The 27,983-nt window shown below is 43.4% G+C and overlaps 2 protein-coding genes across 2 annotated transcripts; one reads left to right on the top strand and one right to left on the bottom strand.

Moving 5' to 3' along the window:
* Positions 1 to 1,539: 1,539 nt before the first annotated feature.
* Positions 1,540 to 22,195, bottom strand: chn2 (chimerin 2). The gene is made up of 13 exons (XM_079276244.1): positions 21,876 to 22,195; positions 14,760 to 14,798; positions 13,229 to 13,284; positions 11,733 to 11,764; positions 11,397 to 11,510; positions 10,989 to 11,259; positions 6,832 to 6,915; positions 5,673 to 5,757; positions 4,306 to 4,479; positions 4,014 to 4,091; positions 3,675 to 3,812; positions 3,473 to 3,578; positions 1,540 to 2,856 (listed from the first exon to the last, which is right to left on the bottom strand). Exons 1-13 carry the CDS (start codon positions 21,922 to 21,924, stop codon positions 2,685 to 2,687), a joined length of 1,398 nt encoding a protein of 465 aa, XP_079132370.1. The 5' UTR covers positions 21,925 to 22,195; the 3' UTR covers positions 1,540 to 2,684.
* A 1,966-nt stretch (positions 22,196 to 24,161) lies between these two features.
* On the top strand, positions 24,162 to 27,927 carry cpvl (carboxypeptidase vitellogenic like). Its single transcript, XM_079274819.1, has 13 exons — positions 24,162 to 24,242; positions 24,355 to 24,536; positions 24,640 to 24,761; positions 25,160 to 25,274; positions 25,397 to 25,455; positions 25,609 to 25,688; positions 25,801 to 25,867; positions 26,077 to 26,199; positions 26,474 to 26,605; positions 26,736 to 26,834; positions 26,977 to 27,150; positions 27,272 to 27,454; positions 27,543 to 27,927. The coding sequence occupies exons 1-13, from the start codon at positions 24,232 to 24,234 to the stop codon at positions 27,639 to 27,641; spliced, it is 1,446 nt and encodes a 481-aa protein (XP_079130945.1). The 5' UTR covers positions 24,162 to 24,231; the 3' UTR covers positions 27,642 to 27,927.
* Positions 27,928 to 27,983: the final 56 nt, after the last annotated feature.

The raw sequence follows: 27,983 nt of genomic DNA, 5'->3' as shown, positions 1-27,983 counted from the left end.
CAGAGAAGTATGCAGTAGGCTTATATAGAAAGGTTTCAATCACTTGCCATGATGCATATTCAAAATGATGGATTACCATTGAATTCATTGTCATGTACAAATACAATTGTAATTAGCCTAAAACAACCTTTAAAATCCCTCGGTAGCATCCAAAATGTACATTTTGTAGGGAATAACATCCAAACTAAATCAGTATCTGAATACAAAATGATCTTGTTGAACCCTGAGAAAGCTGCAGGTCTGCTGAGACCCTCAGCTCATTTAAATCAAGATTGAACACTTCTGTTTGCTGCTGCCTTTAATTGAACCACATTCAATTAATATATTAATCAATTTCCTGCATTTCTGCATTTTACGACTGTATTTTATTTCTTACACTGTTTAAAAAAAAAATGTTTTCATGCAATGAATGTTCTTAATTGTTTTTAAATCTCCTTTTCTTTTGCCTTATGTTTTGATGCTTTTAATGGTTTTATGTGAAGCACTTTGAATTACCTTGTTGTTGAAATGTGCTATACAAATAAACTTGCCTTGCCTTGAGTAGGAAACAAATGTTCGAGTTAATATTTAAGTTATTTGAGAACAATTATTATACAGGAGGGGAAAATTCCTGGCATACTCATAGCTGTCAAATAAAATGTCACGTGAGTTCACAAGAGAAGTGACTCTTGGTGGGATGATTGATTACAAACGTAAAAATAAAATTGATTATGTAAAAGATCTGCAGTATCTTTAATACAGTCACTCACAGGTGATGAATGTATCTCACACTTTAAGCTCTATAACAGGGAGAGCAGAAGTAGCCTATAGGCAGTAGTTAGGGTGGAATCAGCTCTGTAACATAAACAGGAAGCATACAATGTTTGAAAGATTAAAGAAGGCGATGAGATGTGTGATGGCTGTCAGCATTTCTGTCTATTATTTTCCTGAAACAATACAAATTAAAAGCTTTGTAAGATTTTGGTTGAGTGAATGTTGACAGCGAATAGAAGCCTCCCAAGTTAAATTGACCAAAAACAAATTGTTTGACGATGCAGTAGAGATAGAAAAGGATGCAATGTCTTTCCCCCATAACAGCAAAGGCTACCATCAAGCATATCAGCATCACATGCTCACAGTAATCAAGTATTGAGTATTAAAGCCACTGTAAGACACACAACATCACAGCTGCTCCATTATATAAAGCTGCAGCAAAGATAAATACTGCTGGTGTCAGTTTTGTCACCAACTTAAACTAGAAGTAATTCTATTGCAATTCTTTAAAATAAATAATAGAGAAATGAGGTACAATTATTATTTTGAAATCTTCTACCAAAATGACGTTCTGATGAAAGCTGGCATGCACCAGTGATGTTCTTAGGAACCACAAACAGATTTGAGAGAGAGAAAGAAAGAGAAAGAGAGAGAAATTAAAGCAGCAAGCCAGAGTTGAACATTGTGGTGCAATTATGTCTTCTCTCACAAAGAGCTCCACTGTTTTTCCTCACCAAACAGGTTCATATGGTATGAAAGTACAACAGGTCACAGCATTGTAAACTCAAGTTTTCTTTCCTTTAATAAATCAACATTTGATAAATTACATTTTGAATTGCAACCGTCACAAAAATACATTTTGATAAAATGGATTTGTAGAAAGGATTTACGTAAACACATCAAACCAACTGTGAAATGAACACGCTCGGTACCGCTGTAGTATGACTGTTAACTTCTATGGCACTGTGAAGTGAAAGGCAACTACTGCTGCACCGAGTGATGCTGCTGGCATACAAAAAGGAAAGAAATGGGCCCAGATCATATTTTTCCCCTGAACATATCCCAGATTACAGCATGTAAACAGAAATACTACAACGCTGGCAGCAGACATGTGTGCAAAGAGTTTTACAATATGCCTGCAACATGACATGTGAATTAAAATGAGCAGTATTTAATCCAGCTGTGTATTCCTGACCACAGCACTGAGCGTGTCGCAAAGGAAAATGGTAAATCCACAAACTACTTCTCGTCCGATTCCTTTTCCCTCTCTTGTGAACGGTTTTGTATTTAGCCATCAATTCGACACACATCATTCTCAACAGTATATTGTGACAAAAAGAACACGATGCAGAGTAAAAGACAAAAATAAACATCTTTACAAAATAAATCTTTACACTTGTTGCAAAAAAGTGCTTCATGAGCGCCCAATTGTCTCATCTCTCAATTTTTAGTACACAAAGTTAAAATATTACATGATCGGATTTTTATCTACATTAAACTTTATATATAACATTCCCACTAAAATCACAATAAGCACACATGTAATGTGGGAACGTTAACTCGGCTGCTGCTGATTGACAGATTTCACACGGCGCTGTCATCACGACTGCGTCTACACCAGGTAGTGACAGTCTTCAAATGAAAGAGAGGAGAGAACAGCACTGCAGGTAGGTAGAAATACTGGATCCTTTCCCAATGTAAAAATGATGGACTTGGCTGAGTTTGAAAACTCAAACTTACAGTAACAAGACAATGTCAACACTAAACCAACTTCAATTAAAACGGTCATGCGAGAAAAGAAGCATTTGAAGTTAAATTTTGATTACAAACTATTCTGGAACTTCATCAGAATCAAGGTGGATTGAATTTCCTCTATGACAGAATGAATAAATGTCCTTCGTTTCAGTTGTAAGGCCTGCATGCCTCAGTCCTTAGAATAAGACATCTTCATGCTCTATCATAAGCTGCACCACTAGTTTCTGCTGCCTCATGTCATTCAGGGTTGTCAAGGCATTCTGCTCTGGTGGCTGCATGAGCGTCGGACCGTAGACAATCCCCAGGTTGTCGGCATTCATTAAATTGTCCTTTTCAAACTGTGTCACCCTGTAAAACAAAAGAAGATAACTAGTCTGTCAGCAAAATACAAAAAAAGCTAAATGTTTTCATATGTTTGAATCTGGCATTATTTCTGTATCCTCAACAAATCCCATGAAAAGGCCGAAACCAATAAAGTGTTAGTCTCCCAATACTTTAAGACTTCTAAACTCTTTCTCTGGCAAAAAACTAGTTACAAATATGATTTTTAAAACAGGCTAAATATTTCCTAAAGCAGCTAGGCACTGTAGTCATTAACAAAAGTTACTCAAACAGGAGTAATTGCGAATTCTATGTGGAGTAAATTAGTTCATTAATAGTTTGCGGATGGTGGTGCTCTGGTGAGTATTTATAGCAATAGTATGGTGTATGTTGGATCTGCAGTGTTCACGTTCATTGTAATGAAGGAATATATCCTAAAGAGCAACCGTTTTAGAACAACGGAGGTCTATGGCACAGAGGCTTATGATAGAAGAGAAGATGCCATTAAAGCACCTGTTAAGGGGAATAATTCATTGTTGTTTTAGGTCTTTGCAATGGGTTTGAAGTCAGTGATTTACATAAAAGAACCAAAAACATAGCATGTCCTTGCATTGGTGACTTGTGTGTGTGTGTGTGAACTGACCTCTTGAGGTGAGCCATCAGGTAACGTAGGGTCTCATAGTGGGCGGGGGGGAGCTGCAGCAAACTCTCGTGGATGGCCTCCAGTCTGGATTCAGCATTTGGAATCTCTACATTACATTAGTAATACGATTATTATCAGAGCACTGCAGGGTACCGGTAACTCAGTAATGGCATCGAACAGCCCAGAGTGGAGGAGCGCTTACTTGCAGCTTGAATAAATTTGGAGTACAAGTCAAACGTAATGATTGGAATGGGAAGGTCTCTCAAGTAGAGCTTCAGAGCACCAGCAATGATGTTGATGTCTGCATAGGCACTGGCACTGATGTCAGCCTTTTCACCCTCTGTTGATGAAGAAAATACATATGAATGACATGTAATATTGGATACAATAATATATAAATGCTGACTATTCTTCTGTACGTGACAAAATAACGGACAGTGCTATTTTGTGCCGTACTGCAGCTGAAACAAAGCTCCTCATTTGAAAGTATGAACCCGTGAACTAAAACCTCAGAGACCAAATAAATCTGATGTCAACAAACCTCGGTCAAAGGCAAGCCTCACTTCCTCTATGTGCTCTGAGAAGCCAGACACTCGGTAGAGACCTTCAGATTGCATACCTGCAACAGGAAAAGAAACAGAAACGTTTTTGTGGGGAATTTATTTGCTGATCAGCCTCCCTGCCTCCCATTCTGCACCATCGGCATAATGTAATTGCAGAAGACTTGAAATGTTTGAGTTAAGCATTTGCTGATCAAACTCTTATGTTCTGCTTTCCTTTCCCTGAAGTGATTGATGGGTTTTAAATGTGATGACTGATGAACTGCATGCTACCTCTCAGCTCTATCTCTCGAATGCAGATGTCCACCACCATGGGCCGTGTTGTGTTGTGAGCTTTGACGAGCGTGGTGAGGTCACAGCTGTACACTTTCTTTATCCTGCGCAGGTCCGGCTGGCAGTCGCTGGGAACCAGTTTGGAGCACTGTTTGTGTACATTCAGCCCACAATCTAGAAGAGCAAGAGGGGGATAAACAGAGAGAGAGAGGGAGAGAGAGAATAGTCTCAGACTGATGATCACACAACCAAGACAGCAGTCAGAAGAAAAGGTTTCCCAGAGTCAGCTAAGCTATCTCCATGCCCTGCGCCAAAGGTAGACAGCAGCGAACAGTGCAGCATGGGTGGTGGTTCTCGTTGTGGTTTCAGCCACATGAAGTGTGCTGTGTGTGTGAGAAACACACCTGCTTGTGTGGCGGCACCGCTTGGAATGAAGGTTTTTTGAGGAGCCGTACTTGTAGACGGTGGGTGTCCGACTGCATTCGTTCATCACAAAGATGTTTTTTTTACGGCCTGAGCGACGTTAACGCTGGTCTGCTGATTGGGGTGCTCACTCTCAGTCAGTGCTCGCAGAGAGAATGTAAAAAAAAAGGGCGCTAGGCGGAGTGAGAGAGAGAGAGAGAGGACAAAAAAAAGTCTCTCCTGTTTCACATAGCACATGCGGTGTCTGATGATACCAGCGTTTGCCTCTGGCTTATCAGCGTGGCAAATGTCTCAACAACAAACACTCTGTTTAGGAAGAAAGCCACCAAGTCCAATGATGTGCACATCAGTTTCATGTCTGAGCAGTGAGCGAATCTTGTGACTAGGGAGGTCATAAACACTCCACTGAGCTCTCTTACGCAATCAATCACTTATCTCTGCTGCTACATTAGGTCACAATTACAGTGCATTTGGCCTGCGTTTGACCTGCATTTTATCATCATCTATTTGTAGTGATTTGTGTTGACAGAGAAACATGAATTAGATTGGCATATAAATACTGTCAGCGTACTGCATCCCATGGCATATATTTGCACAGTAACCAGTTGTAAGGGAATTAGAAAACCAGCGTGTAAAAACATCTTGTTGCCTTTCAAAAAAGGGTGACAGCAGTCATAGCCGTGATGATATAAAAGTGTTGCCGTGAAAAGAATGAGCTTTGATGAATCACTGACAGGATCTCAACTTGTTTGTCGCAGACACAACAGGTAAATTACCATAAAAGGGCCATAATCGATCCCACCATGTCAGAAGGACATACATCTGAAACATCCGCGCCAGGACAGAGTCAGCCACAGATCATACACTACTTGTGTAATGCAACACACATGTGACCTTCTTTGTGTAATCCGTGACATGCAACTTCTTTAATGGAGTGTAGTTACCTGAGCAGCGGACACCCTGGGCGATGAGGCCCCACATGAAGTTGGCACAGTACTCGCACCAGTGCGGCCCTCGAAAGGTGTGTACCTGTGGTTTAGAGAGGACATGGTCATACACACACACAAACACACACCACATACTGCACGTCATTGCTACGTCCAGTCCAAACTGGAGGAATTGTCTTTTCATGTACTGGACAGAGATTACTTTGTGATCCCAAGCTATAGTGGATGGGACCCCCTTGCCAAATTAGAGCATTTGCATATACAAGGCAGATTAAAGGATTTACGAGAATGTGTCTGCCATCTGCTCCTGGGCAATCGGATACATGCAGGCAGCCACAGAGGCACGCCTGCAGGTCAGAATAACAGATGTACACCCACTGTGCACCCTACAAACACAGCTAAGATGACAAATGGAGGCTCACCTGCGTGCACGTGCACGTGCACACACACACACACCTTCATTGGTACTTTGAATGGGTAGTAGGAGACTGATGAGTGAAGAGGGTATACAGCAGGTGGTAAGTGGAGGTGTTTTTGTTCTTTTTCAAAGGGGAGTACACACAAAAAGCTGGGGGTCATTATAACCTGCTTGTTCACTGAAACCCAAGATACAATTGCAAGAATGTTGAGTCGCCAGGAGGCAAAGTAAATTCTCCTTTGTGGATCTAAAAAAACACAACCTCTTTTCTGCTTTCCACATGCACTTACACTCTGACTGAGTGGAGGACTTTACAATACTTTTCAACTCTATAACTGGTTTTTTTTTACAAAATCAGCAGCCTAAAACATAAAAGGGATCAGAGAGCTTTAAAATAAATGCCAATCAATGTGCTCTGCTCATGGATTGCAGTAAAGTGTATCCATTAGTTCCCCTCAGTGCATATGGGTGTCAGCTGCATGTGTTGTCATTAAAACAGCAACATACACGACGGTCAATGATGGGACGAGCAAACATCCGAGGCAGGCAAAGACACATCTGTAAATGCGTCTGTCATAGGGATTACTTAACCACTGCAAAAACAAACAAACAGTGAGAGCTAATAGAAAACAGCTGAAAATGTATTCGTTCTTTAGGGGAAAGAAATATTTATATATATACGAATAAATATCAAGTTGTCTGCAGCCATCAAACTGTTCTTAACAAAAACCTGCTCACCTTGAAATTGTGTATCTTCTCGTAGAAGCACTGCTTCTCCGGTGTTTCTTTCAAGGCACTCCGTCGCACCAGAGGTGAGGATATCTGCGGACAGGAGGCCAACAGTTTAATAGGCTTCCACAGAAGTGTTCCCTTGCTCCCCAGTTTGACTCCCAGAGCCAACGCCAGCAGCTCCTGACGCTTCCTCTCATGTCTTTTAGCCTTGTGGGTGATCAACTCCCCTCCTCTGTTTTCTTGAGCGTCCATGCTGGCCTGGTCGGGTTCCCACAGACTCTCCAGCTCCTCTGGGGAAAGACGTTCGGGGGAGACGTGGGTGCCGTGCAGCAGACGTTGCCGGCAACAGCCCAGCGCAGAGGTGGCAGCTACACTCCACTCCCCTCTGACCCAGGAGGGCGACTGACGACGGCCAACACGGGGTTGACTCTGCATCTGGTCTGATTCCAGTGGCAGCAGCGAGCGAGAAGAGCCGAGGGAACGGGGTCGGTATAGTGGGCGGCCTGAGGGCAGGAGTGTGCCTCACACAATGGCCCTCTTTCACACACCCAGAAAGGAAAGAGGGAGAGAACAGGGTCTCTGATAGGGAGGGGCCAGGAGTATGAGAGTGAGGCAAAAGCTCTGTAAAGCAGGATCAATAGTGCAGACGCCCTCTTTATAGCACAGCGCACACACACATTAGCACGCTGCCTTGCGGACACACTCCACTCCACTCCACTCCACTGGAGATACTACTCAACTGCCAGCGGCTCCCAGTCAATGCTGGGTCTTCTAAACAGGTCAGTCGACTGCTCAAAGACTGACCAAAGACTTTCTGCTCTGACAGAGCCGGGGGCTGTGTCCTCCAAACTCAAACAGATCTTGACCTCCGGCTGTGTCACTCTGCCGTTCAGACTGGGTCTCCCAGACACTCTGACTGCAGACTACTCCCGCCAATCACAATCATTCCCCTCAGAAGACCAGCAGAGCCAGACCATCAACTGGGATTGGGAGGGATTACTGCCATAATCCTTACACAGGGAATAATCCTGCAGTGCCCAAAATCAAAGTAAAATCCCACAGCAGGCTCATTTGCAGGTCTGCAGCCAAATAGGGGGGGGGGGGGGGGGGGGGGGGGGGGGGCAGCTGCTAAATTCGTGCTGAATTTGTCCCTATTAGCTTGTAAACAACCAGTAAACGGCACCAGAAGGCTCTTGGTTTTTCTTAATTAAATCGATAAACTCTGAGTGAGGTACACAACACTAACAGCAGTGCAAACTACATGTCAAATAACGAGCATCTGCAAGATTTTATGCCAAGCGAGCTATTTTACCGATCAGCTAAGCCTGAACATGGGAAGGCATGACGAGAACAGGGAGGACAGGTCATGAAGTCAGTAAGCATTGGATTTGTGATGATAAAGAGCCGGAGCAAAAGCAGAGTGAGAAGGCGGAGAGCAAAAGACCCAAAAGGGCAACTGCAAAGCTGAGATCAAATGAGAAGGATTGGCAGCTTACAGACGCAGGAGCAAAGTCAAAAAAATGCTGTGGGCTTTTTTTTACCAGCTATTTCTTTTTGTCTCTGGTGTCTGGAGGCAACAGTTGATAGCTGATAGCTGAAAGAGCGACAGGACAGGTGAAGATTTTTGTCATTGTGGTTGGCATTCCTTGAAAAGACCGAGACATACCACGCCATACAACTCAGCTCTACAGCTAAGTCCGAGGGGACAGATGAGGAATCGACCACGCAGAGATATTTTAGCCTTGCGAGGTTGGAGGGCGGGAGGACGAGGGGCTGCACTCTTTGTCTGCGGGGCAGATGGCTTCTTGTCTCTTAAAGAAGAGCTCGGAAGAAAGGACACAAAAGGTGGTCACACAACAAGCTCCGCTTTCTTTTCAGTGGCTTGGCTCTTTTATTCCTGCAGGGCTTTGTGAGAGCACAGCTGAGCGGACTCTGTTGTGACCATAGAGTACATGGAATCATGGGAAAACGGCACAGTGGGCACCGACACAGTATGACAACAGGATACAACTACCCACATCCCGAACAAAACAGCCCTAACAACATCTCTGACAAAAAGGAAAGAAGACAGTCTGTGACGGGTAGAAGCAGTCAAAGATATCGGCCAATATTCAAAATTGGAAGAAACTGCCACTTTTGCCTTTCGTGGGAACACTGAAGATTGGTCTATTTTTCTGTGTCTGCATTTGTACACTTACAATGCTGTGCGAGGAGCATTTATACATTTTAAAACTAAAACACGTGAATGGCTTTTTTTTTTTAGCGTGAGATTAAACCAGTGTGGTGAGTATCAGGAGAAATGTGGCAGAGGTTTTGGCCACTTAGGAAATTCTTTCCAATGCAAAGAGAACGAAATTCAGGAGGTTGATCTACAGGTAGAGTCGCACCCCCACCCCACCCCACCCCCTCACCTTCTGGGAGCATTTTAATTACACAGGAATGTGCAGTCAGAGCAATATGGTGGTATCAACCTTACACCGAGTAAATACACGTGAACGTTCCCCATACAGTGAAGCCCCTGTGGCTGTAACGCCTCAGGGCGTGGCTGTGTAATTGGTAAACATGAAGTTGAAAAAGATACCACAGATTGGAGCCTTCGGGCCAGGTCTCTGCTTCTTGGACACGTACTATTGGAGCAGACAGAAATCACTTCACCTCCTTTGACTGGCAGGTGGTTTTTCAAACGCTGTCTGACGAAGCCTGCCGGCATCAGAGCCGTCACCGACTCAGATCCTTGTGTATCAAACTTGGCAGGAGGAAAATGAAGTCAGTTTTACAAAAAGCGCAGCGATAACTGACCATGTGACATTTAGACGTGCTCCAGAGTTACTCGCCAAGCTTAATTGGAGGCTGCGGTCCACGCATTTACAAACAGTATCGCTGCAACTCGAACAGAATGCAACAGCGCTGGACACTGTTCGGGAAAGCACTGTGTTAAGCAAACATGGGTTAGTCTGTGTGTCTTAGAGCATTTGTGATGGCAGTCCACTGCTCCAAGGGGCTTCCTAGAGGTTGGTAGTGGCATGTAGCTCTGAGCTTATTTGAAACCACTATAAAGCTGCTGCTGACTGACCGATGGCCATTAGTTTAAAACAAATGCAGCATCAATGGCTTATGTTTCAAGCTACAGAGACCAAACTGAAGACCGACGATATCAATACCGCAACTGGCGCTCCTGGCGACAGGGCTGCCATGTGTCTGTCACTGACTGACAAGCTATAGGCTGACATCTTAAAGACAACGAATCCTCAAAAAAAAAAAACCTGGTCTTGAAGCTGAGAGACACAAAAAGGATCCAGCAGAAGAAAGAAGAAGAAAATATCGGTATATGTTGATAAAAAGAGCCGGGTGTGAATCTTAGTGGCACCATCGGCCCAGAAATAGAGGAGGAAACGAGTTAAGATTGCCACCTAGTGGAAGGATAGTTAGGATTCTGCCCCGGCAAGAAAACAGACGTTCCTCGTTCCTCACTGGTCAATCATTCACAGACTTTAATCTGACAACAGCTCACGAGTGCCAATGAATACAATGTGCAATTTGTCTCACCCAAGATCAGTGTGTCTGATACGCTTGGCAGGCTGAGCAAAGTCCTAGTCCCCTTGGTCATCATTACCTCTCAGTAGACGCAACGAAGCATGGCAGCAGTGAACACACCCAGGGGCTACAGGGATAATGTAAGTCTCATTCACGGGACAAAGTGTCCTCTCAGTAGCACTCTCATCCTACCGGAGATGTACTGGTGATGTTCAGAAGCATGGAACATGGTACATCATACTCATGGTGTTATACGGTGTCAGTCGCAGGGCCGAGGCAAATGCACCGGATCATTTGCATGTACAGAGATGATGAAGTGTGACGATTGTTCTAAATAAGATATATTGCTTTAGAAAAAACTATATACGTACGTATATTTTGTTACCTTTATACAGAAGCAGACACGCCATTTCCCTGTTTCAAGTATGCTAGGTTAAGCTATTTGATTATAGCTTTTTCAATTCCTTGAGTCACCATTTGGACTCTAGATAAGACAGTAGGTCGGCTACACAACAGCATCTGTGAAGCAGCGTCTTGCTAGGTAGATACTTTAACTCTGAACCTTTCAGATAGCCTCTCTACTGCACACAAAAGGACGGTACACTTCCACGATGGGTCATAAAACTCACCTTTTCATCTCTCTGGAAGGTGACCCTGCGTGGTTCTGTGTGTCCACGGCTCAGCCTGTGCACCATCTTGTCCTTGAGCAACGAGGTGTACCCGAGATGCTCGTAGATGGGGTTGGTGGTCATTTTGGCGATGTACTCCGCCGCCTTGGTCTCGATGTAGAGAGTGATGAGGGCGTCCGTCACAAGGTCATGGACCGACTCAAACCTCTTCTCCCCGACAAAGTGCTTCCCGTCATGAAACAGTCTGTAGTTGAGGGTCTGGTGCCCAAACCTGGATTGAGATACACGAAGACGGAGACGGGAGCAGAGGTGGAATCGGTTGAGTGGATGAAAAAAAAGAGACAAAAGGTGGCGACTCAGCGAGGACCGATATGGCCGACCTGTGCTGCATACTGATGGTTTCGGTACCTTAAGGCCAAGGTGTGAGTGCCTGGCTGTCTTTGGCTTTCCCTGATGAGGTACGCACCCTCTGCTCCCGCCAGAAGCTCATCTGCATATTCCCGAGAGATCATGCCATGAAATCTGTCAAAAAAAAAAAAGTATAACTCTTCCTCCAATGTGATTTCATACTCAAATACAGAGAAGAGAAACACATACACACACAACATTACACATCCACCCACTTAAACCCAAACCACATCGAATGCAAGGAAGTAATGATCAACAAAACTATCCTCTGCACACAGCAATATTTGGAAAAAAAAGGCAAAATAAAAACCATGGGAATAATGAAGTCACACTCACTCTCTGCCGTAGTATTTGGGTCTGTTTTCCATCTGTAAAGAAGAAGAAGAAGAAGAGGACATATTGGCTGGAGCAATACGATATGAAAGCTCAATTAAATGGCTCTGCGAATTGTTCTTGCAGCCTGTCTGAAAGATAAAGGACTACACACCAGAGGACAGATTATCTCCATGTGTGCCCCCGCGTCTATTCGCAGCTACCACACCGTAAAGCCAAATCACAGAGTGTGGAGATGAATGAGAGGCAGTGCAATAAAACAGCTGGTGATAGACGGCCAGCTGCAAAGAATTAATATTTCGTGTGTTACTGTGTCACACCAGGGTGCATCAAAGGATAAAAACAAAGATCTCATCTTATACAAACATCAAACATGTTTTTATCCACATCCTCTTACAGATGATAGTGCAGAATCGCTTTTGAAACTCAAAGTTATGATCACAGTGGATTTGGTAATATGTCGAACATCATTTTGCGCTTTGATTTAACGGGTAGCCACTAATCTCACACAGCCAGCCCACAACTTTCACTTTGCTCATCACAGCGTGGCAAGACTCGAAATAGGATGAGACATGCATCATTTCTGGTCTATGCTTGCAATGAGTTACTCTACTTGCTACTCCTAAAACGATAGTCAGGTGCCCATATCCCTTCCTGTTGCGCTTCCAATGTAAGTGATGGGGGACATCAGATCCTCCTTTTTAGTTTATCAGAAGCTGTGAAGAGGTTTCAGCTGTCTGCGTCGACAAATCAAGCGGATATCATCCGGAGTTAGTGCTATTAGTTGTGATCCTATCTTCTAAACCTTTTAGGTTGAAATGTGCTCGCTACATAACAGATGATCAGCAGTTATGTCCTTCAGGCAGCATTAAATACATTTCCTAAAGGCAAAGAATAAGCCATGCAGTTGGAGGATCAGCGTTTGAGTTACGTATGAGGTGTGGGAGTTTCAAGAAGCCGCCAGTCAATCCCCGTAGGTTACTGATTGGTCTGGCTACCAGCTGCTAGACTCGATCGTGTCTCAGTGAATACTTCCAGCCTAAAACTGGAGCGTGAACACTGAGTTTGTGAAGTGCAGTGTGGCTGTATGGCTGTCAGCTGTAAAGCAAATAAATAAACCTCTTAGAAATAAGGTGGTTCAGTTTGAACCTCAGTAGTTTGTTGTTATCAGACATTGTATCACACCTTTTTGTATGAATCATGAAATATAAATATTATTGTGATTTTTTAAATGTGTATATTTCATTTTAACCACATAGAGTAATGCTGAGAGAATTACTCAGTTAATCAATAAGTCATTGACAGTAAAATACCAAACAGCCGCTGTTGTGATTATTACAGGTTTTCTATGCTGATTTCACAGACCCCCAGTTGGTTTCTGAGAATGTGGCATTTGCTATTATGCACTCATATTTTATAAAGTAAATGGTTAAATATAAAACCAATCCTTTAAGCCCGAGACAGTAGCCTATTGTAGACAGATTTACAGATGTACTGACCTCCTGAGGACACGTGAGCCTCTTTGGTCTCTGGGCTTCCTGCTGTAGTTGGTACACTGTTAGAGAAACACATGGATCTTAATTAAGGCCCTCTGCCCCTCTGAGCTCTGCACACAGCTCACTACAAGTTGTAATTACATGCATTTTGTAGATTTGTTACCAAAATAACAGGAAACTAAATTGATGTAGTGCAGCTTTCAGACACCGGACATCAAACAATATATGCACTGAACAGCCTTTAGTCTGGCTCCTGTCTGCAGCTCTGACTCAGTGCAAAGGTAACAAGGTACCACAGGAGCCATTAGCTTATATATGCAACGCTAAGCAGTCGGTGGTTTACATGACAGGAGCCATGTGACTGCAATCCATCTGTGTGAATTAAGACCTGTTCTGAACAATACTGGAAAACCCAAATACTTCTAAATACACACATGCTGCAAACCCATGCTTCTCTGTATTACCGGTAGATGTACTCAACATATTGAAAAGAATATGTAGCTGAGTAAGCTTCCTTTCTTCGTATCCAATTTTTAATCCAGCCGTCTAGAGCTTAACCTCTTTTATCTGACAAACTGCCACATTTCCAAACGAGACTATATCAAAGTCTTGCCATATTAACCGTCTTTATTGTTTTAAACTTTAATGCACTTGCTAGATGGGGCATGAGAGAGACATGGCAGTCTAGAACCCTGTGAAAGGTGGATGAGGACCAGTGTCCGGTATTCCAGCAAAGAAATCGCTGTGTGAGGTTGAGCTAAGTCTTCTCTGTAGCAGATTCTCCGGGCCGGGGGAAGGAAGACTCCTGACTGTGAATGTTCATGTTTTGTCAGGCTGACTTAAGCCAACCAGCGAGATCTGGACATCATCCATTCCTGTGACACAGTGAGCTCTAAATAGACCTCAGCAGAGGACCGGAGGAGTCAGGAGAAGATGGGAGACTTCAGAAACCCGGCATTATCGGAAAATTACACGGAAGAGACATTTAATTACAGGAAAATGTTCATGAAGGCTTTAAATTGTAATTGGTTGAACTGTAATCAGTGTAAGGACAGGCGCAGTGTTAAGCTGAAAGTATTTGTGCTCTGCTTCGACAAATGCACCACATATTTTCTGGGGAGTCAACCCATTTCCACCCACATGGCAATAACATTGTATAATGAAGTGGGTGTCCCGAGGACCCTATTTCAGCTGAGCCTATTTGCAGGTAGAAAAGCGTATTTTGCCCGGATGATGGAAACCTATTTTACTCTGAGATCAGCAATCCGCTGCTTTGCATTTGTGCTTGTGTAGGCGAGTGTGTTTGAGTGTATGCCTTTTGTGTGTGTGTGTGTGCGTAGCCTTTTGGAACCTGCAGTGTATCTAATTGTATACAACAAAACCTAATTCTTCCAGGTATATAAAAATGCCTCTTTGTTATTTATAGATCACAAATAAACGTGCCGTTATTTAAATGAACACACTAAAGGCCAAAGTCAGGTCAAGTCAGTCAAAAACATTGCTAATCAGCATATGAAATGAATGAATTACTCACAGTAGGACTTCCATATGGGCGGTTGGTAATCCTCAGGGTCTGTAAAAGACAAAACATAAAGCAGGTTTCTGTTATTAACTCACAGTGGTGTGAATAGTGCGTGCCCTGTTGTCTGTTGCGTTCAAATCTCCATTTCTAAACCTTTACTGGACTGACTGTGAGCCCTCTGCCATGATTATGTCACTGTTGTTTATCTCTCTGGTATAATTATGCATATGGCTTCCTTCACACTGTGCAGCTGCCTCTTGAGATGCACCAGTGAATACACTTCTAATCAGTGTGTCTGCTTCAAGGACAATCAATACAGACGCCTGTGCGTTTCACTAAACACCGGGTAGGAAAACAGCTGATCTATATTACCCACCGGCCGAAAAACACGGGAACACAAACACACCAATCAAAAATGTAAGTAAATACAATTTACATCTCACAACCCACGGGAAGAGGTTCCTCTGTGGACCATGGTGGCTGATTCATGATTATGTGAACACATTGCTGAAATATATGATGGTGCTATTATATTAGCATGAAAAGAGAGTAGAGAGGTGATGAAGTATATGTGCTGTAGCAAATGATAATTTACCCACCGGGTAAAAGTAATGACTTGTAATAAAATGCGTCACTGAACGAGTCACAAATGTAGCAAAATTTGCTACCGTACAACACTGCCAGTACTGTAATAAAGTGCCTGGCCCTCATTGGGCCATAAATGATGTCGCATATTTATTACTCGTAATATGATAATGATGTTGACAAAACATTTAACTACATCTCACACCGCAGCAACTCCATAACATACTGGTTATCATTTGATGCCGTTGACCCATAGGCACGTTACTGCACGGCCTACATGTTCACACAGTGAGACACTCATACGGCATCAAACATGCACAGAGGCGGATGACACTAAATGCCAAATGCACGAGACAGCTGACAATACATGATTCATCTGCCCCTTTAGAAGTTTAGTGCAATATCTCTCACTACACTCCCAGCCCCACTGCTGAAGGACTCAATCGACTGCGTGGTTAATGAATCATGTTGGTCCAGAAGATACATGTCGCTCATTTAAAACATTCCTTTGCACTCATCAGCAGATCAACGCCACACCCCTCCGAGAGAAGTAAAAAAAACACACACACACACACGAGAGGGCTTGAAAACCAGTGAGCACTTGTTAGACGTCTGCACTGACGTACGGGCAGCAAACTTACTCACATATTTGGCATCGATGTTAAAAACCGTACTGCTGGTTGTCTGAGAGTCACTGTATATTCTTGTGCTATATTTATCCGTATAACTGACGGCACTTAAAGAGCATTTCCCTTCATGCGGTTTTCTCTGCTCACTGCAGCAGGAGGCCGGTTGCATTAACATTATCAAAACACACCAAATGCTCGTCGTCGCTTCTCATCGTAATCGTCCTGTTACTTTGGAAAGAGATGGATTTATTACACAGGAACGACAAGAGAGGTGCATATGATCAAATGATGACTAATTATGCAAATTCTGGAAAAAAAAGGCAGCTTGACTGAGAGGTGGATGTTGTGAGAGTAAACGATGTTGCTAAAGCCCTCCACAGAACGTCTGCCTTCAAATGCGATGTGATGTGTGGCCATGCTGCCTCGGAGAATGCATTGTCCCAACGCTGAAGGCTTTGCCACTGTGTATTGCACTCGCAACAGTCTGAAAGATTTATTCCACTGCGGCTTGTTTAAAGAATGCGATTTCATCTGGTCGGCTGCCAAATACTCGCTTTTCAATCTGATTCGTTGTGATGAAGAACGGCTTTTCAGTCCGGAGCTCAGCAGCAGCTTTGGCTCGGAAAAAAAGGGGGGGGGGGGGGGGGGGGGGGCTCTTCAGGGGTCGATTCTGATGCAAACACCAGCACACACTTACATTTGGCTACACTATGTGCTATACCCGCTCTCAAACAAACACACACACACACACACACACACACACACACACACACACACACACACACACACACATATGCGCACACACGCAGGAAAAGAACATCAAAAATAATTTCTAAGCAGCTCAGAGTTTGTGCGGTGGCTGATGATCAGGGAGAATTAAAAATTCTGGAGCAGCCAAAGGGATTTTTCCGCCCAAAGACACAGCTATTAATTGTGTTGCCCTCCATTACTCTCCAGTCAGAGGCATTCAATAAAATAATTACCGACGGGGTGTTTGCTTGGGTGACAAAGAGAATATGTGATGAATGAAGATCAAGCGTTCATCCCCTGAGATAACGGCTGCTCTAGAGTCTGTGCACATGCAAAAAGAAGGATATGAATATAAATCTACGTCAGCACATAAAACAAGAACTTGTGTCGAGGTTTAACGAGTACACGGATGACAACAGGTTTAGAGCCTTTCATGACCTGAGGGTCGTGTTCAATATCACCCATATCCATAAAAAAAAGGCAGATGTCAACAGAATATATAAAGACGTCGACACAACCAATAGAGTAGCTTTATAGTGACTTAAAAACTGCGTATTCAGCTGTAGCCCTGCCTGAATGTAAAATACAACAACAAATACCCGCAGAAATAATGTCATTGACTATTTACACAGAGTTAATATGGAGCCGATCATCTTTCACTTGCCTTATCCTCACAACAATATAGATCGTGTTTTATATTGTATATTTAACATCTGTTTATTTACAGCCGGCTAAACATACCCCCACAACAAAGAATGGTCTTCAGGGTTTGGACCTGAGAACCTGGAAGCTTGGCCCACTGATGCACCATGGGACAGGATTTTGGAGTACGAGACAGAAATTTCTCTTTCCAACAACCTGGATTATGCCAAAGAGAGAGGAGCTCAAACAATTTCCAAAAAGACGGAAACGCCCAGGATAGATTCGTCACAGTTAATGGACAAATAGTCTTTGAACACTCTACAGACAGAAATAGTGTCGCTCTGTTTCTCAACACTTAGAATCCTCTGCCAGTAGAAGCAAATGTATGCTGGACTCACAGCGATACATCATCTATCCTCTCCTCCCTTTGCCGGTTACTAATTAATACCAGCTGTGACTTCAAGGTCCATCTGCAACCACACACAGCTCAGTGCACCATATCTTCTATGCTGTCTAATTGGAAGATACTGGCAACACATCTAACCTGGCAGCTTAACACAAGAGGTCTGAAATGAATCACAGGCGTCTTAAATCGGGACTGTTTTCACGATCACCTTGTTAGCATTACAGGTTTACACACTCGTGGAAAGGAGTCTCCTTGTGAATAAACGTACATGCAGCTGCTCCTCTATGTTGGTGTTGCTGGTCTTTTGTTTGTTTTGGTGGACCTCCGGTCTGTTGTGCCGGGCCATTGCGACATCCTCTGTGACCCCATCTCTTCTGGTGACCCTGAGGGTCATTGTTATAGTGACCCTGACTGAGCATTGATGATAATGATGACGTAATAAGCTGGTATGGACGCAGTGCACCACGACCACATATTTCATCCCAGCATTTTTACTGTGTTGATGAAAAGCATTTCTCTCCGCTCTGCTAGAGCTAGAATATTAGGCTGCCTGGAGGATTTTTGATGACTCCACACAGTCTCATGTCTGGAATGTTATGAGCACCTTACTTCTTGTATTCGCAGTTTCAATACTTTGGTGTCCTGGAAGGATAAGATAAGCCGTTATTGATCCCCAGAGGGGGAATTCAGAGTTAGGAGGATCCATTCCTGCCAAGACATTTGCACATCTAGCATTCAAATAATGTGAAGCTTTTTTTAAATTTTCATTCGATTTGTTAAATAAAGTTGTCTGTTCATTTATTCCTTCAAAACATTGCTCTCTAAAGGCCCTGAAACTGACAGTGGGATCAAGCTTGATTCGGGAAGTAAAGAAGTAAGACTTGAATTGGCCATTCGTCAGACTTATAGACAAGAATACATTTTAACACAATAACTTAATTACCCCTTGATTAACAGAGAAACTTAATAGATTTACAGACATTTATATTTTAAAGCCTGTAATGTATTGCCAGTATTTTTCACATATTTAAATGACATACAGAAGCAACACATTCTGGAGTACTCAGATACAGATACACACACACACACACACACACACACACACACACACACACGCTATAGAGTCAGTGGGATGCAGCAGAGCTGCAGCAGAGACACCATCTGTGCGTTACACTTTTCCAAAACAAGCATTTCAACACTGCCTTACTGCTGACCAGATAATCTGGGACAGGTATGAGTGTGCCTATCTGCAGTGTGTTTGTGTGCCACTGGGAAACTGTATGTTCTCCTCTCAACACGACACTGAGAGTCTATTGTTGTAATTAATACAGGATTGACTACGGGGATATGCTAAACCAGAAATGAAATACTTGGGGGATGAACTCCCTCCCCCCCCCCCCCCCCCCACCCCCTCCCTCCCTCGCTGATGCTGCAAAACACGCAGATCATCTCAGTCAGTCAGCGTACGCGACACAAATCCAGTCCGACATGATGCACTGGTTAGGACAAGAAATAGATGCGGTGGAGAGATTTGGAGGTGAACTGCAGCATTCGCCCGACACACGTGCAGGATCGTGTCGAGCAGACAGCTTCTCTGTAATACATGGCTGTAATTCTGCCTCCCTGACCAATTTAGTCATTTAAGGCCGAGAGCTCAAGGCATGCTTTCATGCTCTATCCCTCAATTTACTTTCAAAGTTTTATTTCCTGGAGCCGTCTGGCAAAGGGTGTGCTGCTGGTACAGTACATGCTTCAATATCCAGCCGTGCCAAGAATGTGTAGGAATCTCCCTGAACAGAAAATATATTTCCAGAGAAAGGAAGAGATTACAACATATGTGCTGCAATCGCATTGCAATCCTTTCAGTTTCTCAGTTATCTTATTTAATTGCGAGTGCATCTATTGTGCACCTGTGTACAGAGGGGGTGCAGGAATGAGTCGCAAAACCCAGAAATGAGTTTGCATTTTTGCACTTCCGGTTTTTGGTTAGCTGCCTGAAATAAGGCCTGTGGTCAACACAAGCTTTGAAGATTTTAACGTTTCATTTTACAATATATAAAAATTTTGAAGCTTTTACGTGTTTTTAAAAAGGGCGGTTACCAACAAGTGGCTAAATGAGACGTCATCACGCCGACTAGTCCGCCTTCACAGCCTCTTGTATGCGACCCTGTAGTTCATTTGCAGCCTAACGTTAGCTTTTTGCTGAACATGTAAAACGTGTATTATCATAACGATGGTTTGTCACCAAGCTTATTTTCGGCAATAATCCAAAATGGAAAAATCCCATTGGTTTCAACTTCAGGGTTGGCCTACAAAAAAACGACACATCATCTCATGTTCCTTCATTTCAATAATTTGCAGGAAAGTACAGAAATAAATCAATGTCGGCTCACATAATGTAATTACTGTTGGCGCTATCAAAGGTCAATAATCAGCACATAAAGCTGCCATCAGTGGCACAAGTTGGATTGACTTTATTTACACACTCGGCCCCAAACAGCCTCCAAACAAGATTCCTAGATAGACTTATCATCAGAAGCAGCTGAAATAACTGCACCCACAGCGCTTTCTTTGCAGTCAGGACTGACGACCCGAATATGGAGCAGAAATTGAGCCGAGATTCATTTTCGGAGTCATATGCCTCACAGACAAGATTATTCAAATGTTGTGTCTGACTGCCAAAGAGCTCCGCATGAAAATAATAACACCCTTGTAACAACCACTCTATCCCTGGCAGCAGCGCAGCTTGCAACCTCTGATAATTATATTGAGAGCCCAAAAGTAATGACAACCCTCCACTGCCACAGAGAGAAAAGACTTTCCTCTTAAAGCAGCCGTGGTCAAACAGTAAATCCACCGCTTTCTGAAACGCACACATGAGATAGTGCTCTGGGAAGCGTGCGGTTGCCGCAGGCTATGTCAACTTGGAAGCGACGGTCTGTCCCTCGAGAATACCCAGAGAAATGTGAGTCTGCTTTGTGGTGTGGTCGGGGTGCAGAGGGAGCAAGAAAGTGAAACAAATAATAATATGTATACTATACAATGTCCTCACCCTGTAATAAACCAGAGCTTTGCCGTGCGATGTTCAGTTGACTTTTTTTTTGTGTGTAGGCGGTAAAAGTATCGCTCCACATTTTCTAGCCTCTTTGCAGTAAAATATCAAATATTGGCAGAAATGGCAAACATACACAGAAGTGCTGAGCCAGGTATTACAAACAGTTCCTCTCTCCCCTTGTCTCTCTCTCTCTCACACACACACACACACACACACGCCTCTGGTTGTTGGCGGGGCTGCCACATCAAACAGTGCTGTGATAGTGGAGTTTGTACTTTATACCCTGGCAAACATGAGCAATGTGCTTTATCAACACAGAAAGGGATAGACAATGGGACAAGCGTGGAACTGCTATTTCATTTCCTTCTGGGTTTGTTTGACCAGCGGCTGATCCACGTTCTGTTCTCAGTCAGGGAAAATTCAACCCAGACATTTGTCATTTTTACAAATATATAATAGGTGCTGAACTGCACCAAATGATATGATTTGATTGTAGTTTTGTGAACACTGTGGCAGTATGAACTGTATGATGTCACTCATATTAGGATTTTGGATACAACGAGAGAATGACCCAGCCTGGTGATGCATTTGGGGAAATGCTGGACTACACAGGCCAGAGATGATCCTAACAATCAGCCGAGTGGAAAGTCAATAAGGGAATTATGGGATCTAATAATAACATTCAAACCCAACGTCATACTGGCTGCATCTCAACCCCTCTGCACATGAAAGGTGTCCTTTCCCTCTGATGTTTCCACCTCTGAACCCAGATGTAACGGTAATCTTCAATCACAGCTGCTTTAATAATGTGTTTGTTTATTGCTTACCCGCACGTGTGAGATGGAGAAATAAGAGAATGTCACATTTTGCTGGTGCAGGTTCGGGGTGGCTTTGAGCAAGATAATGACAAAAAGTTGGATTGAAGGCAAATATGTGAAAGCACACGGACAAGCAAACATATGAACGAAGAAATGGCATATTATTATAACAAGCCTATTATATGATCTTACATCTCACGTGAAACGTGTCTATTTTAGAGTTTGGGTTAGTTTAACTCTTACCGGAGGACACAGATGAACCTGAGAGGCTTGAGTTGCTGGATGCTGCCATCCCACAGCCCCGTTTCTCGGCTCGGTTACTCCCGGTTGGCCACGGTGCGCTCACAGCGGCTCGTCCCCGGCGGTGCCGCCATTTCACTCACGCCCCAACGTGCTTCACCTTTGACGGCTCTCTCCCGGTGACTATTTCATGTCTCGTCTCGACCAGAGCCCACCACCCCTCCGTCTTGTCTTGAATCCTCCGATCCTTCCTCTCTCGGCTCGCTGCGAGCCTCGGCGAGGAGCTCCCGCTGCGCATTCACTGAAGGTGCTGTGCCGCGCCACTGATATAAAAACACACACAGTCAGTCAAGCCACAGGAATACACACCGTGGATCAGTTTTTCTCCAGAGCATTTACTCGCACCGGACACACTGCAGGTCTAGATGCGTGTCATGCAGAAATGCTATGTTTCCATGTGCCGCTTTAAGGATTGTAATAAACACGCTGCAGCGTAGACGCGCCTTCTTAAAGTGAAAGTTTGGAGCGGGGCTGCCAGATGTAAGCAAAAAAAAAAAAAAAAAGCCCCCAAAACACAAAAGACTTCAGGTCTGTTTGCAGAATCCAGAACAAACGTTACTTTTTTGTGTTGAAACATAAAGGTGAATCCGAGATTGGTGCAAAGGCCCAACTGTCTGAACCACAGTGTTGCAGCTTTCATCAGATGGCATGTTATGTTGAAACAGACAGAATGACGTCAGTGCTTTAGCGCCACCTGGTGGGGCTGCTTTCCACACTTTTCCCAGGGATCACACAGGCTGAAGAAAGAGAGGGACGAATGTATGTGCAACTAAACTGTAAGCAGCTATATCTTATCAAAAAGAAAATAAGCTTGAAGAACACTATCTTTTCAAATTAGCCACCAAGACAGAATTCAGTGAAACCAGCTATTTATACACAGCTGTGTGAGTCTGTTGTAGTCACCACCTCCTCACCTGCTCACATGAGCTGTCACAGTCCATCTTCTCTCCAGCTGTGAGTAGCTTCATTTCCAGTGGGTCTGTCATCACCGCACTCAGCTTGTTTTGGAGTTATTCCGCCCCCTAGCGGCCACACATGAACAACTGCAGCTTTAAAAAAATCCAAGCATTTATACAAAAACATTTGAGTTAACTCAGCTCAACAATTATTAATTTACACACTCGGCAGTCATGGATTATTATCCCATATGGAGTTGTGTTTCTGGCGACCTGGTGAATCCAAATCCATTACTCAGCTGTCTTTTTCTCTGGTTTGGTCTTCACCAACTCCTGAAAAATACATTTGTTTAACTTTTATCTTTAATACTAAGGCTGGTCACGAACCTCTGTCTGTCATCTGGTGCTGGGCAGGTACGGTACACAAAATGCAACTTTAATTCTGTGCCAATGTTGAGAATCAATTTTCCATTGAGGACATTTAAAGTTGTTGTTTTTTACACTGGGGATGGCTTGGTTGACTGACAGGTGTCCCGGCCTATCACAGTCAGCCCTGGAGGCTTAACCTAACTATTTATTCTCTCGTCTTTGGAACAAGTGTCCCAGTTCTGATGCCATCTAACGTTAACGATACAACGTGTACAGCAGGCTACAAATGCTGACTGAGCAATATTCTGCTCGTGAGTTTATAGGAATCACTTTAATACTTTAGCTCGACAGGAACTAATATAAAGGGTGTGCTTTAATGTATGCATTTATACATTTATGCAAAAACTACTTTATTCATTCAAGCATTTGTTTTGTGAACTTTCACCAGCACCAGAGCTTCATACTTTCATTTGCATTGTGGGACACAGAAGTTTTCTTATGTCAAGATACACTGTGTTGGTTAAAATAACCCTTTAAAAAACATATTAGTAGACCTTAAAGCTAACTCTCAAAACTTCTAAAATTGTCATAGACCACACAGTATACACAATAACGCAATAACAAGTTATAACGTAACGACAGAAGTCTGAGCTTGTTACTTGTCATCCCATTTGTTTGTCTTCTAGTTATACAACACTTAACGTTAGCTTGAACAGCTTTAAATAAACAGTTCAAAAACAGTTTACTTACCAACTGAGACCAGCCGTCTTTGAAACAGGGATGTGTTCAGCAGCTGTACACAAAAAACCTTCAGATTTTCAAAGGCAACTTCGTTTATACGCCGGACGTTTCCTGCAAGACCGCGTTGAGGTCGTAAATGTCGATGTACAACAACAACAATGACCACGTGACCTAATATCTGTCATATGACCTACCCAGAGCTGGTCATGTGACTCAGTCCACCCTGCTGCTGACATAATGAAAGACGTCGCTCTGACTAACCGCTGATATTGATCCAGTTATAGAAACGACCGATGATAATGAGGTAAGTTTCAACAAATATAAAGTGCGTTTTTGTGGTCAGGACTGTTTTGAAATGTGAGGTTCACACGTGACTGACCCGGCCTGTATTCTGATATTCATTGTTGTAAATGCAGGTTGTGGATGGAGACTCTGGGTTTCCTCTTTCTCTGGGCCTGTCTGGACTCGGCACACTCACGGAGCTGCTCGTCTTCTTTCTTCTGCCGAAAATCTCACCGTGTCAGCGGCCTGAATGGAGTCGATCCCGGGACTCCGCTCTTCCTCACTCCGTACCTGGAGAAGGGCGCCATAGATGAAGGTATAAATGCACCCACACTTCCGTACTGCATAGCAAGAGCCATGGTTATAGTTTCATTATGATTAGCTGTACATTGCAGACATCTTGTATTTTTTTGATCCAGCCAAGAAACTGAGTCTGGTTGGAGATCTGCCAGGTGCCAACGTCAAGAGTTATGCTGGGTACCTCACTGTCAACAAGAAATACAACAGCAACCTCTTCTTTTGGTTCTTCCCTGCACTGATGGTAAGCTCAGACTATTCAGTTACAGCAGAGGCTTTCCAAACTACACCGCTACATCACTGTCAGTGCTGCAGTTTTGGGACAATATCACGAGGAGGACAAAGCAGACATCTTGAGATAAAGAGTCATTCTTGTCCTTGTTTCCTTTGAACTCAACTTTATATGTATTTCTTACTGTGTCCCTCAGTCAACCTATGATAAGGAATTTCAATTTATTTAGTCAGCAGCAGTGCGGGAATGTGAACTTTGTCTTGTGTTAAAAGTCACGTTTTTTTTTGTTGTTGGTCACATGTCTACAGTGTGATGAACCTAAACCTGACATTGTAAAACATGAATCTGAAGTCACCACTGGGTGGTGCTGAGATCTTAACTTTCCTGTGTTATGCCCTGATGGGTGACAGGCAAAGCAAGATAAAGCTCCGGTCCTGCTCTGGCTGCAAGGCGGGCCCGGTGGAACCTCCATGTTCGGTCTCTTTGTGGAACACGGACCATATGTGGTGTATAAGAACCTGACTGGTAAGAACTGATCTGTCACTACATTACCATGTCATAAACATACACGGAATTCTCCTTTAACCTAATACACTTGAGCCCTGAGTCTGTGTTGGAGCATTGTTTACTGTTTTGTGTCTTTGCAGTGGGTTTGAGGGATTATGCTTGGACATCGAGATACTCCGTGTTGTACATCGACAATCCGGTACGTATTCGTTATTCATCCTCAGACAAAAAAAGCCACAAACTAATAACATGAAGCGTACATTTCATTCAAGGATTCTCGTCTCATCTGACCTTTTTTTGAAATGTGCGTTAATATTTTCAAGTCTTTGAGGAAGAGTATTTGTTTCTCTAGGTTGGAACAGGTTTCAGCTTCACTAATGATGACAAAGGTTTTGCTCAAAACCAGGATGACGTTGGCAGAGATCTGTACAGGTAAATCAAATGCCGTCATCCAACTCAAACACAGTGTTCTTGTCACTTGATCTATAAATCAGTTTGATTGCTAACTTATTTTTTATTCCCATCTCTTCCTTTTTTTTTAAAGTGCTTTAACACAGTTCTTCCAGATGTTTCCTGAGTATCAGTCCAATGAGTTCTATGCTACTGGAGAGGTATGTTCTTTTCTGTTGTGCACATCATACGTTAGTAGGAATTTCTACTCATTAGAGAAAATCATGTGGAACACATTTTGGAGAAGTTGGCAGTTTGCCTTAAACTATCACCACAACAAGAACATCTGTCTCTGACAACAACAACCAAAAAAACATTCTGCATATTCAAAATATGGTCCTGATCTGTGTAAACCTCCGTCCCCGTGCAGTCTTATGCAGGGAAGTATGTTCCTGCCATCTCTTACTACATCCATAAAAACAACCCCACTGCCAAAGTGAAAATAAACTTCGTGGGGATGGCCATTGGTGACGGGCTCTGTGATCCAGAACTGGTGCGTATCTGACCCAAGTGTTGTTTTCTGATGGTCTATTCAGCCAGATTAACTAAAGAAAAACAGCTGTGTGAGTATTCAGAGGCTTTTAACTTCATCATATTGATGAATTCATTTCCCATGTCTTGTGACCGTCAGTTAATTACGCTCTCGCTCTCTCTTTCTTTAGCTGGTCCCCGTCAGCTGTTCTAGTATTAGTGGTCTACGTCTCAGTCCTGTCCATGTGAAAATGCGTTGAGTAGAGTACTTTAAAGCTTTTTCTTTTCCATCTCAGATGCTGGGTGGTTATGGTGAGTTCATGTACCAAACGGGCATGATAGACGAAGCCCAAAGACAGTATGTCGTCCAGCAGACAGACTTGGGGGTAAAACTCATCCGGCAGCAGAAGTGGGTGGAGGCTTTTCAGGTAGGAGGTGCTTCTTGATTTTGTCAGAACACATTTGTCTTTAGTTGTCTAGATTTGCATTATGTTCTTATTGTTCAATGATTTCCGTTTTTTACATTCAGCTGACCGTGTTGTTACCGTCTGACTTCAGGTTTTTGACAGCTTGCTGAATGGTGACCTGGATCCTTATCCCTCCTTCTTCCAAAACGCTACCGGCTGCACTAACTACTACAACTACATGACCTGTCGGGTGCGTAGAAACACCGGCTCAAAGCTGCCTGTGTGACTTCTTGGAGCAAACATTTGAAAACTTCATATGCAAAACACATTACTTATTAGTTGAAACGGGTCTTTGCACACCCCACTACATTTTCTTCTGTATGGCACAACAGGAGCCGGAGGACCAGGAGTACTTCTCCCAGTTTGTGACTCTGCCAGCGGTGCGACGTGCCATCCATGTGGGGAACCTGACATTCCACGACGGCTCGGAGGTGGAGAAACACCTTGTGCAGGATGTCATGAAGAGCATCAAGCCGTGGCTGGGGGTGCTGATGGATAACTATAGGGTGATGGTTTTGGGATTATTCACTGTGTTTTGTCTGTGCAACAGTGGGACGATGCTTAGAAAGTCCCTCAATCTCTCTCTAACAGACTTTTCCTGTTTGCTCCATTTCTACGTACACCCAGGTGTTAATCTACAGTGGTCAGCTGGATGTAATTGTAGCAGCACCACTGACCGAGAGGTTCCTGCCTACTGTCAACTGGAGCGGGGCGGCTGAGTACAAAACAGCACCTCGTTTCCACTGGAAGGTTCAGCCCAGCGACACGGAGGTGGCTGGTTACGTGAGACAAGTGGGAGAGTTTTACCAGGTAGGTTGTTAACGGTTGTAAAAACAAGGTGTAAAGTACTCGGGGAACTACTGTTTTATATTCTGTGATCGGTCTTCTTGTCACACAGGTCATCATCCGAGGAGGAGGACACATTCTGCCTTACGACCAGCCGGCGAGGTCCTTTGACATGATTGACAGATTCCTTTCCACACGGGGCTGGATATGAAGTGTTTTGGTCCTAAATCAGCTGATCAAACCACCTCCACTTTTAAAGATCATATTTTAGATTATTGATTTTAAAGACTGTCTAATGTCTCAGCCAATGCAAATCAGCACATTGTCGAATTTTTTAACATTTATTTTTATTAGTTTTAGCCGGTTACATTGGGTGTGGGACTTTGGTCTGCTCTCTGATACAAATTGAAAAAGTTGTGTTAAAGTGGAGCTAGGTCCCCCCCCCCCCCCCCCCAACTTGAAACTACAGCTGAATTGTTTTTAAATAAAAGTTATTTTTACTAAAGCTGAGTGTCTTAATGATCAGAGAAGACCAATGAGTTTTGCAGTGTTT

The sequence above is a fragment of the Melanostigma gelatinosum genome (genome assembly GCF_949748355.1).
Source record: "Melanostigma gelatinosum genome assembly, chromosome: 9".
Lineage (NCBI taxonomy): Eukaryota > Metazoa > Chordata > Actinopteri > Perciformes > Zoarcidae > Melanostigma > Melanostigma gelatinosum.
This window is presented reverse-complemented; position numbering and strand designations above follow the sequence as displayed.

Coding starts and splice junctions, on each gene's coding strand:
- chn2 (XM_079276244.1), bottom strand. CDS start 21,924: ATGGCAGCATCCAGCAACTCAAGCCTCTCAGGTTCATCTGTGTCCTCC. Junction 11,511..11,732: donor CCCAAATACTACGGCAGAGA/GTGAGTGTGACT, acceptor TTTTTTTGACAG/ATTTCATGGCATGATCTCTC. Junction 2,857..3,472: donor CTGATGGCTCACCTCAAGAG/GTCAGTTCACAC, acceptor TTTGTTTTACAG/GGTGACACAGTTTGAAAAGG.
- cpvl (XM_079274819.1), top strand. Junction 25,868..26,076: donor AGTTCTATGCTACTGGAGAG/GTATGTTCTTTT, acceptor GTCCCCGTGCAG/TCTTATGCAGGGAAGTATGT. Junction 26,835..26,976: donor ACAACTACATGACCTGTCGG/GTGCGTAGAAAC, acceptor ATGGCACAACAG/GAGCCGGAGGACCAGGAGTA.